Here is a 21,874-nt window from a genome sequence, read left to right as displayed (position 1 = left end):
TGGGCCTTCTGTCACTTTAAACAGAAAACTGGACTTGATGAAGCCTCCAATCTTTCTTAAATACAAATATTTCTGATACAAATTCTGTACCATTTAATAACTTAATTTTTAAATGAAAGCAAATATTTTGACCTTTTAGTGATCCTTTATTGTTTTAAATTTCAAACTCACTGTCTTCAGACATTTTGGAGGGGATGTGCAAACAATCAGACTCAGTCACCATTATTTAGAGGCATCATACAGCACTTCCCAAATGGACTCAGTTGTAGACCCCAAATGCACTAAGAATTACGTTCACTCAGTGAGGAAAACAGAGTAAATTCACAAAACTAAGCACGCTCACATACAAGTAAAAAAGAGAGATTCAATGACAACCAGTAACTGTTTTGAAGACTACTAAATCAGAAATGTTCAAGAATCTCAAGCAGCCACCAAGACTAATTGTTACTAAATAGAGAAATCTTCTTAGTCTTTGGCTAAATAAGATTACATCTTTGTATTAGAACAGATAGCACCACTATGAATGGGAGGGGGAGATTTGTAACACTTTCATTAAAAAACTGGAAACATTTTAAACACCTGGTGTCACATTTTCATTTGAAATATTTGCTCTTTTTTTCAATTTTCAGGACACAAACACATGTTCAGAGTTTTTGTCAAAGCCTTTTTCCCCAGAGATGGTTTTCAACCAATGGTTACTTTAAAGAATCAGAATAACACCAGAAATGATAAGAAACATTGCAATCTTAAAATCCTGTGCAGCATTTAAAATATTCTTTCTAAATATACCAGCTAAAATAGCACAAAATGTTTAGATGTTATTAAGAGTATAGGAACACAGACTGGAAAATTGGAAATCCTGGAAAAACAGATACACAGTTATCCCTTGTGACAAAACAGCATTTAAGAGCAAATCTACAGGAAAGTACAGTCTTTGGCACAGAAGAGATACATAAAAGTACATAGACACTGACACAGCAAAATGAACACACTCAGCAACGACCCCCCAACTTATGTCAGTTATCACCTCAATATTTCAGTTTACACCTCAATTCTATTTTTTGCAATATTTTGCAATATTTCTTAACATTTTACAAAGCATCTAATAAAAAAATATATTTAACCCCATATATGAAAGAAGTGCCACAACTGCAATTTACTACATGGTTCTTCCAGTAAAGTCTATTTGAAAACACTCCGGAAAAGTAAAGTCTGAAAGAATGCAGAACTTCCATGTGTTTTATTTTAAACTATCTCCTTCATCCATTTATCTTTGGATCTTAAACTAGATTTGAATTAAATTTACTTACACAGTTTCCAAGCAGCTTTGTAAAAAGGGGGATGTTTTAGGACATGGGTTAAGCTTACTTTCATTAATCACATTTTAAATTAATTGTGTATTGAAGCAGCAAGTAATTTCTTAATGACCAAGTGCTCTATGTTGAACTAATCATACATATAAACATGCAGGGAGGTATGCTGGAAAAACGAGCAACACCAAAGGGAAAAATCCAGAACAGCTGTAATTTGGTCATTTGTCAGTTTGTAATAGATGTGAACCTGGTGCCACAATCCTCCCCAGTATGCAGGTTTGTTCTTGACTGCATGTTGTGCTGCAGCGGGCCCTGCCCTGCCCAGAGTTGTGGGCTCTCACTGCTCAAACTCACACAGTGCTCAAACTTTTTTTCCATAATGAACACTCTAAACCAGCATTTTAATAAGAAAGCTAGGTTTTATTAGAACAGACACTAGAACAGCTGATTTCTTTTCTGGGGGTGGAGAAAACTCAAAATGAGGAAAACTCTAAACAAAAGTACACATACATAACCATATCTCCACCTTGCCCACTGCATCCTCGTAAATCAATCCTCTTTTCTTAGGCTTGTTCTCAGTTCAGCACACCAGATACTTCCAGAGTTGCAGAACAGTCTGCACAGAGCTCTCTGGGTCTCTAGGGAATGTCCCTCTGAAGCCTGGGTTCCCATTGTTCTCAGCAGACTTCTGCTCTCCGCTGTACAGAGCATTTATTCCTTGGCCATCATTCCTCTAAACCTGTGCATCCCTCACATTCTATAACGTCATACCCTCTCAGTGTATATCTCCTCAACTCCTAAGGGCTCCATCCTGGTTTCTGTACTAAGCAGCAACAGATTTTCAAAGAATTGAATATGATATATGACATAAACATCTGATTATTCATAACTATTAAAAAAAAAAAAACAAAAAAACCAAATCAACAAACAAAACCCATCTGAAAGCATCCATTACAAAAAAAAAAAAAAAAAGAAAAAGAAAAAGAAAGAAAAAGTTCGGGAAGTGACTGAAATAATTTTGCCACAAGTTCTCAATAAGAGATCATGCAGTATGCATATTCTACTGTCCTAGGTGTTGAATCCATTGTACATCTTCTTTACAGTAGGAGACCACCTATTTCCGGGCACAGTAGAATGTTACCAGGATAATATGGATAATATGGATCAGTCTCTATCATTTCCAGGATTTCTTTTGCTGCTTCCTGAAAGTAATGCACTTAAAATGGCAACAAGAGCATAACAACTTGTCTATTCAGCTTAGTAAAGTGCCAAGTTGTTTTTAGTTCCCATTTAAGTTGTTGAAAAATAAGAGTTGCTCTGCATCTCATTGAAGAAAAGTATAATCCCTTGAAAATAAGAGAGACATTGTTACTCTTCTTCAGTTATATGACATGACCCTGCTGTGATAAAGGGACATGTATTCATCTGTCTACATTTCACTTTGTATTTCATATGAATTTGAAAATCTGTCATCTGCTTGCAGAACACAGTTTTTTCCACCACACACTGTACCCCCAGTCCAGATCAGTGTGATGTGAATGCTTTTTATCTGTGCTTGGTACGCTTGCCTATCAACTTTATAAAGTTGGTTTAATTTTTCTTTTCAACATCATAAAACCTTAGGCATAAATAGCTGTCAATCACAGACTACCCATAATATGCTATGGATATGTATACTTTTTTTGTCTTTGACACACTTAGATGTTCATTACTAAATGAATCCCTCACTTGCTTCCATGGACTGGCTGATATATACTACTCTTAATCCAGCTAGGATGCAAGTAAATTTCCTTGTTGGTGTAAAATGCTATTCCTCTGGGGTAGGAATAAAAAGGTTCTCCCCAAGAGAGCTTATTCCTGCCACAAGCATCTAACTTTAACCATATATGTTGACTTTTAGGCAGGATGTTCTTCCTGAATGAAATACCAAGCAGCAGGTAAGAAATATGTGAGAAGAGGAATAAATCTGGGTCTAGGAAGTCCCTCTCTAGGCTAAATGATATCACAGAATCCCGTTACTTGGAAGGGATCCACAAGGATCCAACTCTTAAGTGACCGTCATGTTTCACTTTTCCCCAAAACAGCTACATCACAGAAAATTTTCTGACACTAGGAGAATATAACCTTTTTATATTCAGAGCCTGATGATATGCATCACACATGATTTTACTTAAACAAGAAAATGTAAAATAGAAGTTTCTTCATTTTACTTGTATAGGATAAATAAGAGCCTTCTTGTAGGGTCCAGGCACAAGCAACGCCCTCAATATTGTAAGTCAGATACATGAAGTAAAGATTCTGGATTTAGATGCAAGGAACATAGGCCCAAGAATAATTTTTCAATTTCCTTAAGCAGTTTCCCTAATTGTAATTAATTACCAATCACAAGGTGAAAAAACATCTCATTCTAAATGCAAATGTTCTGCTGGAGTCACGGACTATAGCTTCATTTGGCCTTTTCCACCTTGAGAACACACACATTTTTACAGCTGACTAGACAATGCAGACTAGTTAAGCAGGTAACATAAATTTAAAGAGATCTGTGTGCTTCTGCAAGAAATACATGTATTACATGATTGCTACTGTTCCTATCTGTACAAACTATCCAACTGCTTTTACACAATACTACTATTACTCTCACGGGTCTATCAAATGCTATACACGAAGCACAAGCTATTGCTTATGTATCAACCTGAGTATCTTCTGTGGAATGCAGGTCACCAAAACTGCCTCCTTGAAAAGTAATGTTTTATAAAGACCCCTGGATGGCTGTTCACTATATGAAAAAATGCTTTTCTAAAATCAAAACCAAACCACACTACCAAAACCAATGCACTATATTCTACAGAAGTCCTAATAATCAAGGGGTTCATGCCCAGCTCAGTTGTTTTTACTTTTTCCAAAGGATTTTCAAAATAAATTATGAGAAAGTGGGACATTTTCTTATATGCCAGTGAAGAGCAAAAAGAAAGCAAGACAGATCTGATCCAAATCCACTTATTTAAACCAAAAAGAAAGTCCAAGAAGTCTGCACTAAGGTTACAAGCTACCTGCCTACCTTATTAGTAAATTCAAGATTCTTAAGGTTTCACTGGAATGCTGGGTTTGAAATCACAAAGAATGACTGTTCAGTTCCACTCCTGATTCCTTCATAAAAGTAATCTTTCACCAAGTGGGACAAGACGCCACATAGTACAGGTTTCTGTCCTCTCAAAAAATGGAATTTTGACTTTGGTAGCCAGATCCTGTGTTCACAGGACTTTTTTCATTCTGGAATACTATAGAGTTCACAAAAATCTTGCAGCAGGTGAAACAATCAATAAATCTCAGGATTTGCTTTAGGTTCTCTGAAGACAAGGGCCAGAGCACTGACCTCTGTGAGAGCAGGACCAGGAATCGGGGTCCTCTGAGTGGAGACAGCAGATGCCTGGCTGTGTGGTGGTGTTGGCTAATTCTCTGTCTGGGTAGCATCTAGAGAGACTGCAGCTGGTATTTTATTACTCACTCATCCTCCACAAGGAGATACATGCTAATCAGGACTTCACACAGGATTCACTTCTGCCATCAAATTACACTGTAGCCAGTAGAGAGAACTTCCACTGTACTAACAAGTATAGTGACATAAAAAGTTGGCAGAAGATCACCAGAGAATAGGCTGCAAACAGCTCAAAATAATTCAGGGCTTTCCATTTACTTGGCTTTTAACATAAGTATTTCACTGCAACTAAGTTTAAGTGTATGAAATTACTGCCATTAAAAAGTATAAAAAAGGGAAGTCTAAAAACCTTGTAAATACATTTGAACTAACAGATATATACACAATGGCAGTTTATACTGCTTGTAACATAACTGCTAGAGACACTTCAATTTAATAGAATTTATATATTACTATAAGAATGTATTTAATAGAAGAAAAATGACAGAGTCAGAGTGAAAAGGAAAAGCATTGTAGGTCACTAGAGAACACATTCAAATAATTTAATCATTGTGCTTTTATTTAGATGTTTTTCTGCATATGTACAACTTGTTCCACCAGAAGAACATGTAACACTATCTCTAAAACTTTTGCTGAAGTTCTCTATGAATGTACATCGGGTTTTATACTAAACAAAGTGTGAAGATTATTTTCAAATGCTAACATTCCTGATTATTTAGTGAATGCAGTATACCATTGTGATTTCTAGATATATGTCAAATAAAATACTGCAACATATTTTTTCCTTGAGATTACTGAATTATACATCTAATTTCATGCAATCAGTAAAGCAATTTACAACTTAAAATTAGAAACACATACACATAAATAACATATGTAATAAAGAAACACTGCATATTGAATTTGATAATCTTTCATTTCTCCTTGATAAATTCTTCCCCCCTTTTAGAGGAAAAAAACGAATCTCCATCCAAAGCTGTATAATATTTAGCACTAAAGGCTCTACCCATCAATAGCATATTCAAGATTATGGTACCAGTATTCAGTTGAGCAGCATTTCAGAATTACCTATGAGTGCTTACTTTACCATGCACCCGTATGCCCTAAAACAATCGTGGGCAATGGTAGTAAAAGAATCACTGAAGAGCAGAGAAAACTAGAAAAAGGGGGGTATCAGAAAACATGGATAGGGAAGAAGCACCCAAAATTGAACCGACAAAGCACAAAGCCCAGGAGACAGTTAGTGATGGAGTGTATTGGGTTTGCATGGCCAGGTTTTGGTAGTGGAGGGGCTACAGGAGTAGCTTCTGTGAGCAGCTGCCAGAAGCTTCCTCCATGTCCAGCAGAGCCAATGGCACACAGCTCCAGGATGGATGTGCTGGGCCAGTCAGAAATGGTAACACCCATGGGATAACACAGCTGAGAAGGGAAAAGTCATTGCACAGTTGTAATTGCAGCCAGAGCAGATCAGGGTGAGAATATGAGAGGAACAGCTCTGCAGACACCAAGGTCAGTGCAGAAGGAGGGGCAGGAGGTGCTCCAGGTGCTGGAGCCGAGATAACCCTGCAGTCCATGGAGGAGGCCCACACCAGAGCAGGTGGATGCCTGAGAGGAGGCTGTGACCCTCTGGGAGGCCTGTGCTGGAGCACCTGCAGACCTGTGGAGAGAGGAGCTCATACTGGAGCAGGTTTGCTGGTGGGACTTGTGACTCCATGGGGGACCCACACTGGAGCAGCCTGTCTTTGAAGGATGGCACCCCATACTAGAGAACTGTTACCCATGGATGGACTCATATTGGAGAAGTTGATGGAGAACTATCTTCTGTGGGGGGAACCCCACACCGGAGCAGAGGAAGGACTGTTCTCCCTGAGCAGCAGGAGATTTATGATGAACTGACCATAACCCCCAGTACCTGTGTCCCTGTTCCCCTCTGGGGAAGAGACAGAGTTGAGAAGGAGGGTGAGGTAGGGGGAAGGTGTTTTAAGGTCTGTTTTTACTTCCCATTATCCTACTCTAATTTTTTAAAATAATAAACTCAATATCCTCAGCCTGTGACAGTATTTGATGAGTCATCTCTCCTGGAACTTATCTCAAACTATGAACTCTTTGTTATATTGTCTTTCCCCTGTCCAGGTGCAGAGGGGAGTAAGAGAGAGACTTTGTTGGGTGTCTGGAATCCAGCCGAGGTCAACCCACTACATGGAGGCAAATGCAAGTGCTGCAAAGGATACCAAGAAAGTCTGGCATTTTTTCTCAGGAGAAGAAAAGCTGGCAAAAAAAGGGGACAAAATTAAATATATATCCTGAGATGGAAGCAGAAGAGCTCTATCATTGGTTTATTAATTTAAGTCTTCCCACTTCTCCTAAGGCTATGTATTTTTGTATCTCAAGGAGCTGTAACAAATTAGTATTTCTCTCCTCTACAATGTTCACCTATATACTAAATAAAGTACTGAACAAAGAATCAATCACTTCTTTTCTCTGGCAGAAGAACAAGAAGGATAGACATTATGTTCTTTTCAGTAAAAATGCCACAGTTCAGCTGAGGTATTTAACTGCTGTGTAAAAGCTCCCATAAGATTCACTCCCCTTTCTGGGCTCACATTAAAAGACACAGGCTCCCCCAAACAGGAAGCTTGATCCTAGACAGACTTTATTATCATCACTTACTGTAATATCACTAGGTGCCTCGCTCTTCTAATTATTCAAGCAGTTTAGTAGAGTATTCTCATAATCTTCAGAGAAGACATGGAAAATAAATTAGATCCATGCATAAATGTGCTGTATTGTAGCAGTTCAGGGTATGAAGGGTTACAGACCTGCAGAGCAGCCCTGGAGCCTGCAGCAGTTGCTGCCTCTCTGTGCTGATCTATCAGCACTGGCTCAGTATCAGCTACATTACCATATGCAGGTTTTTGTTCATGTCTTTATATGTTCGGGTTTCCACAGCAGAATCTTTACTATTTTATATACCTTGTGATATGACAAGTGCCTAGATCTGAGCATTCAATAAAGTCAGATTCTCTGAAGAACGACTCTTAAGAAAGGTGCACATTTAATTCTGCTACCTTGTATAAAAGTTAATGGAGAACTAATCTAAATTTGTCAGTTACAAACTACGGTTTTTAGAATACTGAATGAAGGCTGGAAAAGAATATGTGCCATACTTGAACACTAAGAACTCCTTAAGATGTCTTTGCTGCTTCTTCTGGAAAGCTAGCTGAGCAACTTGATATAGAGTTCTGTATTTATTAATAGCCACTTTCCATAAAGTTTTACAGCAGATTGGATTTTTATCAATTGAAAGTTGCATGCCATTATAATTTTGGAAATTTATCTTACATGCTGTTTCGTAATGGGAGTAACAAGCATTCTCTATGTGAGAAGACATGCAGCAGACAGTATTAGCTTTTAACTTCCCATCTTCAGACAGACAGTGACCAAAAAATAGAATAGATTATTTATTTTTCCAGACTGACAAAAGATATGCCCACTTGTATGTACTCAAAAAATTCTGATATACTACTCAAATAGAGTGCATACCTAAATGTAAAAAGATTGGAATGGTTTGTGAACACACTGCAAACTTAAGCCCTCCAGATAAGTACTTAAGTTGAACTTAAGACAGAAGCATGAAAGGAATTAAGCTCATTGCACACTAAAGATTAATCTTTTTTATTAAATATGTTAGGTTCTCCTTAAGGTGTGGCAACCATTACAGTTCCATTATATTTCAGATTTTTGCATCTAGCTAACCTACTATTCAAGCTACCAAAAGAAACGTTTAATATCTGGCATCGTGATACTGCAATGGCTATTTGCCAGTGAAAAGAAAATTAACAAAATAAATTCAATTTTGTGGTTAGCTGTGCAAGGATGCTGGCATCCAGTTTAGTGTCACCCTCACATGGTGGACCTGTTCCAAAACCACCACCACCACCACATCCGCTGAGAGTAATGTACTAAAAAGATTTGAATGGCAGAATTTGTTTCTAGCAGTCAGGACTTCAGGTCATGTGGCATTTTTCATCCTGTTCTACACACCCTAAGGTTGGACTTATCAGAAAATTAGCTTATGAATTCAGCTTTTAAATATTCTTTTTTAAATAAAGCAACTTAAGAAACCTTTCATTGATGTTCATTCAATTAGATTGGTGAAAAACTGGTATCCTCATCCCAATAAAGCAAAAATAGTTGCATAAAACTCTTTCTGCATTCTCTCCTATGCCCTCTACAGCAAGATGCAGAGTTAGTTGGGTGAGATATAAGTAAGTCCTTCCCAAATATCATCCACGTACCCAGAAACAAAGAGCTTTGAGAAAGTAAGGTCACCCATTTCTTATGGAATAGTACAGAAGAAGGCAGAAAAGGGATGACTTCACACAAAACTTCAGCTGTCATTAGACCAGCTACACCACGACCAGATGTTTAAGGCTATTGTTTAAAATCTCTGCATCAAAATAAGAAGTGTCAGATGCTGGCAGTGTCCAGAAGTCAGTGAAGGCCTGTTCCCCATGTTCCCCACTACACCCCTACAGAACTGCAAACTAGCAGACCCAGTGAAGTCAGTACAGCTGTGCTGGTTATACCAGCCCAGAAGATGAGCACATTCAGATTTGAGGAGAGGAGTCCATGAGATGCAGCACTATCAGCTGGATAGAGCCAGAGGTGCAACTGTTGGAAGGGATTTACTTTCTGTCAGGAGAGACTGCCTATTTGCCCTAATGCCTCCTCCCCACCTGCACACAGTCAATGCAGCTGGGAAATGAACTATTGGTACAGAGATGCAACAACTTTGTTCAATCATAAGTTGCTCAAAGCAACTGGGGAACCTCGAAATGCAATTCGGATTGCCTGCATTGCATTTTGGCTAGATTATGGCAATAGATTTGTGTACACTGGTGTTTCTGTCTTTTGCTATAGCAATATCCATTTTCTTCAGCCCTACAGAGATTGCTGGAAAGAGGGTGAGTGAGGATGATGCATGGCATGGGCAACACACAGCCTGTAATACTGAACAATCCTGAGCCCATAGCAAAGGCAGGAGTTTCCTTTCTCTCCAACACTTTACAGTATAGAAAGTTCTGGTGAAGTATGCCCTGTTACTGATTTGAACTCTACTTATGAGCCAATTTCTGCTTCCAGGGATAAAATGGAACAAAAATAGAATGAAATAAATAAAATTATTTAGCACAGCTACTGTGAATGGCAGATTGATGAAAGATGATTTTCAAAGCTTCCTTGGCACAGGTTACAGCTGTGCTGAGGGTTGTTCAGTACTTTCAAACTGCTACCTGTAAATTTTTCAGAGGACAGTAATCAAAGGCAAAGTGTATGAGATCAAGAAATCTCCCCAGTGGAGATTGAAAACCATAGCTACTACACCTACTGAAACTACAACTACTGCTATAAAAACAGAATAACAAGATGAAATAATGAGGCAGGCCTGATTCTGACTTTGAACATGAGACAGGAGCATTTTTTGTATGTCATACAAAATACTTGCAGAAAGCTGTGTGAGGAAAAAAAAAAGACATGGCTAACACTACACACATTTTTTTTTACTGTCCTTATTTTCCTTGTCCACTCAGCCACACTAAGTCCCTTCATGCTATAAACAAACTTTCTACTCTGTTTTTACAGTGTCCAGAGTATTTAAACACCAGGGTAATATGAATACAGAATTCCTATTCTTACAAAAGGCTTTCCTGTTCCCCTGCTCCCTATTTTATTTTCTGTTTGAAAACTGCAAATAACGCATTGAAATAAGTCTTGTTAGAAAGAGTAACATGGGTCCTCACAGCAAGAGGATGAGCCAGGGTCACCTTTTCTCACCTAATAATCAATAAGTGTGTTGTCTGTCAGTGGATATTTGGGTCTTAACATGAAGGACAGCAATGTTTTGCTGTGGTTTAATACCAACAGGTTCATAGGCAACAGCAGCAATAGCAGAGCAGTGGAAGTTAGAATTTTCCATGCAACCAACTATACAACTGATAACCCAAATGAAAATATCATGTGATCAGAAATATCCCAAGATCTACAAACCAATTAAATTCCCTGCTTCAACACATGAGGAACTAAGATTCAGAACCCTGAAGCACTTGCATACAGAGACCCAGCTACCTTCTGCCTTTCTCCTTTATCTAGCCCCATACTGACTTTACCCTGCTACTCCATAAAGATTTAACTACACAAGCTTAGGTCTTGATTACCGTTTTTATTATGAAACAAGGAGGTGAAAGTAGTCAAGCAGTGTCAGATTTCCAAAGTGTTGGGTGTCTGCTCAAGTGAGGCAGCAACAGTGTTGGCTTTTTTGCTGGGATCTAAAGAGCAACACTTGTTGGTGCTGCTCTCTATTTCTTTTCCTTGTTCAGGAAAAGTGAGTGCCTTACTGTCACTATGACAACAGAAGCCTGGAATACAGCTGCAAGGGAGGAGAAAGAGGGAGCATGCTCCAGCTGAAAGGGGTGAAGTGACTCAGCTGGTAGGGAGAAAGAAGGGAAAAATGATGTTCAGTAGGGAAAGAGGAGAAAAGAGAAAGTCACAGTGCCTCTTCTTTCTTTGAGATTCCTATTTATTATTATAGGACAGGATGCTCAACAAAAATATTTGTCATCACTGTAATTTGAAATAAAACAAAAAGCAAGAAAACAAGAGTCAGAGATAATGGCCCTAATTCCCTCTCCTCTTACTACACATACTGTCACCTGACTAGAGAACCTACTTTAATCAAATTACTTCCAGACTTATGGACATGTAACAAGAAGAGATTCCATTTGAGACACCAATTGTAGCACAAAGGAATAAGAAAAGCTGAAGGTCAAAGAACTACCACAGAAAGTGAAGGAAATCACCAGAGTCAACATGTCTCATTAAACATGAACTTGTTGGTGAATTCTTATTCTGCTTAAGCATGCATCTCTCCTCTGGGAACCAGCCCAGCATTCTCACTACTTTGTTAAAATGGAAAGGAATAAACCAGGTGTATTGGGTCTGCATGGTCATGATTTTGGTGGTGGGGGTGGGCTACAGGGGTTGCTTCCATAAGAAACCACGAGAATCTTCCTCAGGGTCCAGCAGATGCAATACCTGATGGCTCCAAAGATAGATGTGGATTGTCCATTCTGACAGTCAATCAGAAATGGTGGCAATGCCTGCATGATAACCTAGTTAAGAACAAATTAAAACAAAAAAGTTGCTGCATAGGTGTAATTTGGGCCAGAGAAGAGTAGGATGAGAACATGTGAGAAGAACAACTCTGCAGACATGAAGGTGCAGAAGGAGAGGGAGGAGGTGCTCCAATCACAAAAGCTGGGATTGCCCTGCAGTCCATAGTGAGGACCATGGTGAAGCAGCTGTGCCCCTGCAGCCCATGAAGATGCACCTGCAGTCCATGGAGGAGCACACACCAGAGCATCTGGATGCTTGAGAAGAGGCAGCAAGTCCGTGGGAGGGCTGTGGAGAGAGGGCCCCTGCTCCCATGCTGGAGCAACCTGTCCTTGGAGGATTGCACCCTGTGGAAGAGTCACCCGTGCCACAGCAGTCTGAGGGAAGCTGCTGCCCATGGGATGGATTCACACTGCAGCAGTCCAGAGAGCTATTGCTTGCAAGATGGATTCTCTTTGGAGAGTCTGTGAACTTCATATCTCTAATTCAAGCCTGTTTTGCTTGTGATGGTATTTGGTGAGTGACCTTTCCTGGTCCTTATCTCAACCCATGAACCCTTTGTTAAATTTTCTCTCCCCTGTCCAGCTGCAGAGGGGAGTGAGTGAGGCTTTGCTGGGTGTTTGGCATCCAGCCAGAATCTATGCACTACACTAGGATTAGGGGTACATTGTTTTCTGCACTACAGCAACATATAATAATGAAAGCTTATTTCAAAGGTAAATATTTCTTATTGAAATACCTGAGGCTTTTTTAGACGCATGCAGAAACTAATACAGCATCTAAACATGTACTTTATTTACAGTTACAAAAATATACATCAAGGATCTTTAATAAACCACTAACATGCAGCCACTGCAAAAGTAAAGCATTACTAGTCTATCACATTACCATGTATTTTTTTTTCCTTAATACACTTTCAGCATTTACACTCTTTCCCAGCACCAAACACAAATCTGAGCTAAATATCTGGGGCAGAGTTCTTTGCCATCTGGCTTTCAAAGCCATCTTCCAGAGGGTTTTTTGGGAGTTTGGGGTGGGGGTGTTAGTTTTGCTGCATTGTTTGTTTTGGTGAGGTCTACCAACATCTTAACGTCAGAAACGATCACAAGAAATACTGAAGACTTCAGTGACATTAAAAACACATAATTTGTACCATGCGTTCTGCAATAGTCCCATATGCTTGTGAATATACTGGCATTTAGAAAATGTAAATAGTTGCAGATAGTGGTAGTTAGAAATAACTGGTTTCTACATTGTATGTAAACCTAAATTAGTGAGTCATTCTTACAGCTTCAATTGATAGCCCAGTCCTGTGTTTAAAATCCTCAGTGGACAGCAGTGAATTTCTTGGCAAATTCTACATTTGTCTTCAGGAGGTTCAGACTTGTTTGCTATGAAGTCGAGAGAAGTGATTACTCCATTCTAGCTGTCTGCTTGACAGAGCACAGAATTTCCCTGTAACACTACTCCAGGACACTGGTAGTCTGGAGTGGTTTCCTAAGTGCCTACCCAAGCTACACCTTTAATATTTATAATTTGTATCACATTCAGTACACTAGAAATACTTCCAAGAAGATGGCATCACACTAGTCAGGTTTTGCAACTCAAGTACATAAGCAAGTATCTTCTTTCAAGTATACACTTAATTCCTTAAAATTAAGTATGATAAAAGTTAAACACATAACTAGAATTCTTGACAATTCTTAAATCAGGTGTCATTTAAAAAGGAAATCTTCTCCTGTTCAGATAGAAAAAAAATCAAAAATTTTCCAAAGCAGTACTAGAGAAGTTGATTTAGGTCTTTCTTAACTTATAATATAATTCCAGTGATGCAATCAACCTGTAACAATGTCAGTGTACATACAAACATTACTGGATCTAGACTTCTTTTTTTTCTAAAAGTTAAGTCAGATTTAATTAATGATTAAATACTTTATCTGAACTCTGAAAATAAAAATGGTTATTTAATCTTATTCAATTTGAGAAAGAAAACTGTGGTGATTTTATCTATTAAGGGATGTCATTGCATGTATCAACAAATATAAGGTCTGCCAAGAGGACATTGAAGGAAAAGACATCTGAAGTACAGAATTCTTCAGCTATAGCAGTCCTACATCTCTGTTTGTGGCATCTTTCACTGTAACTGATTCCAAAATGTCAAGTGCACTTAAGCTGAAGAAGAAACAGGCTGTAGAGAAGAAAGTTCCTTAACCTCACAGGCATCTCTCCTTCCAAGTTATTAATTAATCTCTAAACACCAAAACATTTTTAAAAAGCTCATAGTAACAGGCTCAACAGAGGTGTTGTTGCTACAGCTTGCTTTTTGATGATGACATACACATCAGAATTCCTGAAGCTGCTGATGGCTCAGAAAAGTCTGCCATTCACAAACTGGGAGTGATACGTTGATTTCTGCAAGGACAAAGCTTAACTACAGAATGTTATCACCTATAATTTTATCATGTAAAGATAAATTGTTTTAATACTAAACAGTGACATCCAAACTGGCAGAGAATTAAAAACGGAACACCCAAAATTAACTACAATTTAATTGAATCAATCAATCAATTAAAAAAACCCCAAAAACTTAGCCTGACTGTTAGAAATACAAAAAAGCCCAAACCATATAATCATTGCTCCTTCCTTGCTGAATTATTGAAACCAAGTTTTTAAAGTAATAACTCGTTCACAAGTAAGTTTTCAACCTGCAAGTCCATGCCACCCTTACTAGAAAAGGAAAGATCATGCCAACGAATCCGACAAAACAAGGAAAGAGAAGCAAACCTCAAAGAGTTATAAAAGTAGCTGAAGGCAGAACAGTAAAAGAGTTTCTTTCCAGCAAGTTGTAAAAAAAAAAAAAAAAATCTACACGTCTGTATATCAATCCCACTAACTTCTTTATGCTATGACTTGAAATATGATTTGGTGCATCTGTGTAGCAAAACACTGGCCATCATACTAACAGCAGTACTGTAGCATCTTTCATTATTCAGGCATACTTAATGAAGTAATGAATTAGATAGGACTTTTGTTCATAAGAATCCTTTATTAGGCTTGTTATTCTATTAAAAAATGAACAAAACTGGAAAGATTTTTATTATTTTTAGTTTGCAAATGCAGAATCCTTACTCTGAAACTGCCACAATTCCCTCAATTAGTCTTGTTATAAGCCTTGGATATTCGCACAGAAGTTGCCGCAAGACTCTAGACAGTCAGTGAAGCAGCAGCTGACAGAAGGCACTATAAGACAGCCTGATTTGCAGGAGGTTTTTTCATAGCTTTTTCTCTCACATATAAGGTTCAGAAAAGCAATTTTAAGTGTTCCTAAACTCCTTTGTTTTCAAGAGAAGTTGAGTTTAATTCATGTTGAGTTCCTTCCTGAACTCTTTTATTTAAAATAGGTATCACTGAGTACTGTTAAACATTTTGATTTACAGTTAAGAAGCCCTACACAAACAATTATTTATTGTAATATCACTGAGATAACTATATACATGAATGAGCTGATGTGGAATTAAACCAGAAGAATAATGAACTCTTTCTGGTAACTTTTGTCCATTGTCACATCCCCTGATTAATCTGAAAACATATATAAAACACTGATAGAGAACTAGTCTTTTAAAGGGTAAAGAAACACAAATACTACATGCAGTAGTGGAGTTTATATTCTTTAGAAAGATGCTGTGAAAAGGGTGATACCTAAGTGTGACTTGAGGATTGAAGTATCTTAGAGCAATGCACAAGTGAATGTGTTTAATCAAAAAGATTGATGGTGACTTGATTACTGTGCTTCTTTGTAGGAAGAAAATTCTGCTTAATGGAGGCCCTTCATTTCAACGGAGAAAGGCAGAAAAAGCAATTTTCAATTGTTTTTCATGTTATTAAATAAGAGTGAGACCAATTAACAGTTAGTACTAGAAAGTAGTGGAGTGTCTGTGACATCTTTGAAATGTGAATAGCTTTTTTGGGTTTGGTTTCTTCTAAATGCAAAGTGCTGAGCTCAACAGGTACAGAAAATTAAGTTAAACTGTCTAATGATTTCTCTGGTTTGAAGGCTACAAATAGATTCATAATGCTGGAGTTTCTCAACTGGTGCTACCTATCAGCAAAAAAAGTTTGCTGCTGACCTTAGCTGCTTAAAACATATTGCTCCCTTGGTGTGCTGAGTCTATCAGTTCTGTGATGTATCACATCCCCAACCACCTGCCAAGAATGTAAGTAGTCAACATATGATTCATAATAGCATCTCCTTAAAAACCAACATAAGTTTAAGCACCATTAAGTCTCTCTGAAACGGCTGCCTTTAGGTGAATCAAGATGCTACAGACACGTCAGGGACTACTTGAATTTTCTTCTCCTCTTTTGTTCAGAAGTTATTCTGGACATCATTAATTTCATCCTGACAACATCAACCATAATGGAACTAGCAGTTTAAACAACAATAATAATGGAAAAACTCAAACGTGTTTTAGAGCTCACAAGAAATTATTGTATTTTGTAATTTTAATTAACTTCAACTTTTAAACCGTTTCTCAAAACCAGCTGATGTCAAAATACATATTTTAGTGGCTGAACATTTCAGTCTTCCACAGACTAAGCTACCACAATGAAATGCCAGCCATGGCACATCTATTCCTCTTGCCAATCTTGTAATATTCATTCAGATAGACTCATATTTGCTTTTCTTAATTTATTGAGAGGACATAGCAAATCACAGTGACGTATAACTGAAAAATTTAAATCCTAAAATAGAGTCATACTGTTTTCATGAGACAAGTCTGATAAAGAATGAAATTAATTTTTGAGTCAGATTTCTTTTTGTTGAATTTCCACATCATTAATTCCGCTTAGTTCTGAGCTAGAAAAGGATAGCACAGGAACCTTTTCTTACCCAGTGCATAAACAACAGGCTCAAATTTTTAGGAAACACAGTGGAAGATTACCTGTTGCCATACAAAATACATCATAGAGATAGTATCAGGATTAAAACAATGCATACACCAAATCTCAACTTCACCTTATGGAGCTTGTCCTTTGAGAATACCTGGGACAATTCTAAACATTACAGATTTATTTTATATATGTAAAATATTCACATACAGTCATGCATGCACCCTCTTTTTCCTTCAGTGTCAAAGGTTCTCATTAGAGCTTTCCTTTATCCCTTCAAAGAAGATCTAAATAAGGGATATACAATTAAACCTAGGTGAGCAAACTAAGTGCTTAAGATGTTCCTTTTATATTTTATGAACACTGCCTGAAATCACAGACTTCATCCTGCAATAGATTTTAAGTGTATGCTTAAATAACATACATGAGTAAAGTGAACCATGTCCCCTCACCCTTGCAAGATTAGCACAGATCTTCAATTCTGCAATCCTGATTTAGAGAGAACAAATAAGGGTCTAAACTGCAGCAAGAAAGATCTAGCATTAAAGTGTAGTTAAACACTAGAGCGAGTAAAAAAGGGAATGTAAGAAAAATATCCCTATAAGGAGGTTTTTAAAAATAATTAGGTAAATACCTGGTAAGAATAAGATCTATAGTCAAACCTACCTTGCAAAATGAGCCACAGATTAAAAACCTCCCCTTCAAACTTACTTTTTCTTGCTTCTATGCGCAAAGTGCACATAGCAAATGTGCATTACAAAATATAACAAAAAACTTTGTGCAACGTGCAAGGCCAAATAACAAACCAATCCAAAAGTAAGTCTCCCAGAATTCCAGATCCTTTGTTAACTGTTTAAAAAGTGACTAAAACCTAAAACTTACTCTTCCTGAACAGTGAAACTGGGATCAGCTAACAGCATTCTCCATCCAACAGTCAATACTGTCACTAAGCAACATCAGAACTCTACTTACTGCTATAATGGTTGAGTACATTTGTTTTGAAATAGTAAAGGAAAATATTAAATTCAAAAATGAGCAAATAAAGTCATTGTTCAATACTTTATCCTCTGTATAATCAGGCAGGTATTTATATGACTCTAAAAAGAGACAACATAACTCAATTCTAAATTCTGTTCTGCTTAACTGCTTTGCAATGTATCTAAAATCTAATTATGTATAATAATGTATCATTGCAACATCGAATATGCACCACACATAATCTGATTTATTCACAGATTTTAAACAGCAGTTGAGTAAATTTGCCACAAAAGTTCCATGCTAATGCCTTAATAAGGACATATCTTGGTTGCAGCAGTATGCTAGTGTTTTATTTAAAAGCAACTTAAGTCCCTGTATAAAACTGAATTTACCTACAAAGTATTGAGAGAGATTTCATTCAGTCTTATCAGCAAAACACAAAAAAGGAAGAAGCATTCCTCTAATATCTGAAAGAAAAGTACATGACATAATAAATTATATGGCATGGAAGGAGAGAAAAGGTGCTTCAAGATCAGAATAAGCAGCTTGAATCTATGTCCAAAGACAGTTCTGCAACTAAACAAAGTTAAGGGTAACCTAGAAACAGCTTCTGGATTCCCAACATGAATCCTACCTAACTGAGAAGAGCACAACCTAGAAGCTCTAAATTAGAACATCTTTTCATTCATAATCCAAAAACTATCAAGATCTACTCTTATGTTACTCTGATAGTTACTTCTTTGTCACTCAAAAATGGTCTTTAAACCAATGCACATCAAGGAAGAATATTCTTGATGTGCCCTCAGTCACGCTGTATTTTGCTTCAGTCCCTTGAGCTACTTTGGTAGCTTTACTTGTATTCAGATTCTGACTGGAGCCCAGAACAGACTGTAGACCAAATTTCCAAGCTCAAAATTCACCCCATGGGTATTGTTTCCAAAGACAAGCAGAATTTGCCTTTCTATATCTGCAAGTTATATCTCAGGTTTTCCTTGCATTTAAGGCAATCTCCAGGCTGAAATTGATACTGTAGTTTAATACCTGCTGCTTATCAGGTGTTTTACTTCAGCTGCCTTGCCTGGGTATCTTCTTCACTATAGAACGTCCCTAGCGGCCAATGACAATGATACACAATTTTGGACTAATATATATCCACAGGAACACAGCAATTGAAGAAACTAAATTCATTTGTCTTATCTAAGCTTAGGGCTTCTTTCTAAAGACAGACAGAATCAACTGAATTCTGGCAATGTCATTCAGAAAACCATGTATTTAACTGAGGTCAACTGAGAACCCGCTTTACAGATTCTGTGCTTCTTCTCTTGTATACTTTGACAACATCAAATATTGTTTCTGAATTATATGGTCATAGTTTCTCATCAGAAAGCCTTTCAAAATTAAAGGATTGATACCTCCCCCCCTACCAACTCCAATGATGAATACCTGTTCTGAGAGAGGCAAATTTGAAAGGCTGTTAAGCCTTTACCCAATTCCTCAAAACATCAAGGGTAGACATTTATTCCTAAAAATAATATGACCGTTAGCAGGCAGAATATGAATGTACGTGTCACTTGAGTGGGAGGAGCTAAAGACTTTGTCCTCAGTTAGGTTCTATGTTACTTCAGTAAGATCTGTGGCCCTGCATCGCTATCACCAAATGCTGAATCTAGTCTAGAAACCCCAAAAGATGGAAATGAACCCATAGGGATGCACATCCTCATTTTGCTTATATTGCAAAACAGTGACACCCACTGGCAGCAATGGTTTAAATACTTTATTCTTGCAGTCTGAATCTACTTGATAAGAGCTGCTAAGAAGTTTCCCTTCTGAAAAATTCATCACAGTAACAACCATACAAAACTTACCTGTTGACTCAGCACTACTAGCAGAGTTTTCAGAAACTGCATTACTAAGAGCATCTGGAGTAACTGCAACATAACCCTCCGGAGGAAGATCCACAGTGTAAATTCTTCTTGGAGACATAACTGTATCATCATTACCTGCAAAACAGAAAATCCAAAGTATCTGACTCAATACTGGTCTCAATATGGATTTTCTCGAATGTTTTCCCAACTACAGCAAAAAGTGATCTCGAAAACCCTTACAGAGGGTCAGGTGTGGAACACTGAATATATCCCATGACCAACAGAACTGCACCAAATTTCGTAGCATCTACAAATAAATACTCTACAAGTTAGTTCTGTACACCAGAAGCATTTCTTTCCTATTGTATCAGGCAAATCTCCCCTATCTTCAGAAGAAGCTTCCACTTACAGGGATATTTTAAGAGAGATTCTAAACATTTTTTCCCCGTTCAGCATGAGTAGACACTATTTCTTTAAGAACTGCTTCACAAAAGATGGATAGATGGAAGGATGGATGGATACAAGCTTATTAGGAAGTAATGGAAGCAATGGAAGAAAACCCACAAAACTGTGGTTTGCCCATCTGCACACTGTTTAATCACAGCCTATGCTTCTCTGAAGGGAGCAAAGACAAAGGAAGTTTGAAAGTCACACTTGACTAAGCCTCAGTAGTGCCTGCCCCAGAGGACTCACCTCCTCATCCTGCTCTATTTCTTTGTAGGGCAGGAGGGGAAGTGCCAAGGGCCAGCTTTTCAACTATCTCATTGCATAGGAAACTATTTGTGGTGATGGCAGCGGTCTGTTTTCATGATTTCTTTCCCCTTTGAAAGGTATTTTAAAGTACCTTCAGGAGCAGCAGTAGAAACTTCATTTGTTCACCATCAAGAAGTGACAGAGACACATCTCTGCTCCATTCATGCAAAACCAGACCATATTTCTGACCAGAGTAGTGACAACAGAGACTAACCACAGTGAGAAAAAAACCCTTCCAGAAGGCCAGGATTTCAGGGGGTCTCCAGACGTTGCAATGTAGTTTTAGATAGCTCAGTGTGAAGTTTTTTTAATTTTGGATTGTTGGGCTTTTTAGGTTATGTTTATTGTTGTTTTGTTGGGGTTTTTAACACGCAGCACAGACATAGCACTAGCCTTCCCTTCTTGGGGGCAATGTGTCCCTTTAAAACACAGAGTGAGCTATTAAAATTATATACAACAAAAACATTTCTGGCAGGTGGACACAATCAACCTCCTTACAGCACAAACTTGTTAGACGATCCCAATGAGCCAATCAATCACTGAAGTGCAGTGATGTGCAACTACGGTTGGATTAATTCCTAGATATTTAAAATGGGGTTGCATCTGATAGATCCCGAATGAGAATTACTTCTGTATTTCCAATATCGAATTTAACTATGCATTGACATTTCTCCGACAGTCTACTTGAAAAACAATGAAGTACATTTCTGAACAGTCAAAGTACTTCTGAAAACACCACCATTGTTTTCATCATGAGGGAATAAATCTGTTTTGAAAACACATTGGAATAGTATTGTCTTTTTCTTGAATGAGGCAGAAAGTTTACAGTATTGATGATACAGAAGACATACAGCAAGATGAAGAGCAACTATGTGATTTGGAAAAATTAAAATTAACAGGGATAATTCTTCAGAGATCCCTTCTGTGTAGATGATGCCAAATCATTGAACTGGCAGTACTTGCATGGACCTTTTTTCCCCCTCATCCATGTTGATTAATGATGAAGTGCTAATTAGTGAGGGTTTGAAATTATAAGGATGCATAAATGTTTAAGTTATTCCCTTCTGAAGGATTTCAAGTTTCCCCTTTTTTCCATTTTTACTTAGGTTTTGTAAAACAAAGATGATCAGGAAAACATTAAACTTAATTTACAACAGTCTTGAAAAACTTAAATCTTTTAATCATGTAAGCAGTAGCTATATTGGGATAATAACCTCCCAGACAAAATAGTTACACATAAGAGAATTTGAGGGACCATCTGTAACACGCAGTCCTACGAGGAAGAACAGTTACAATTCTTTCTATAGAAATGAATGATGACTCATGACTATATTTTTTAATTTTACCTCTTTAAATGGGAGTCTCCAAATTACATATTTATTCACAACAGATACATCTTTAAGAAGTTTTCAAACCCATAAATCAAGAATTAGTCTTTGCTAATCCTGTGCAAGTATGTCAGACCAAAC

General features: G+C 37.7%; 1 protein-coding gene across 1 annotated transcript in view; it reads right to left on the bottom strand.

Moving 5' to 3' along the window:
• Positions 1–21,874, bottom strand: part of ERICH1 (glutamate rich 1) — a 65,381-nt gene that overhangs the window by 18,203 nt on the left and 25,304 nt on the right. The window contains exon 3 of the mRNA XM_066179830.1: positions 19,653–19,787. Coding sequence (XP_066035927.1) covers positions 19,653–19,787 — 135 coding nt within the window. The remainder of the gene's footprint in view (positions 1–19,652; positions 19,788–21,874) is intronic.

This window comes from Chamaea fasciata, unplaced genomic scaffold, assembly GCF_029207755.1.
Source record: "Chamaea fasciata isolate MVZ Bird 193981 ecotype frontalis unplaced genomic scaffold, bChaFas1.0.hap1 SCAF_3, whole genome shotgun sequence".
NCBI lineage: Eukaryota > Metazoa > Chordata > Aves > Passeriformes > Sylviidae > Chamaea > Chamaea fasciata.
Note: the sequence above shows the minus strand (reverse complement) of the source record. Positions and strands in the feature narration are given on the sequence as shown.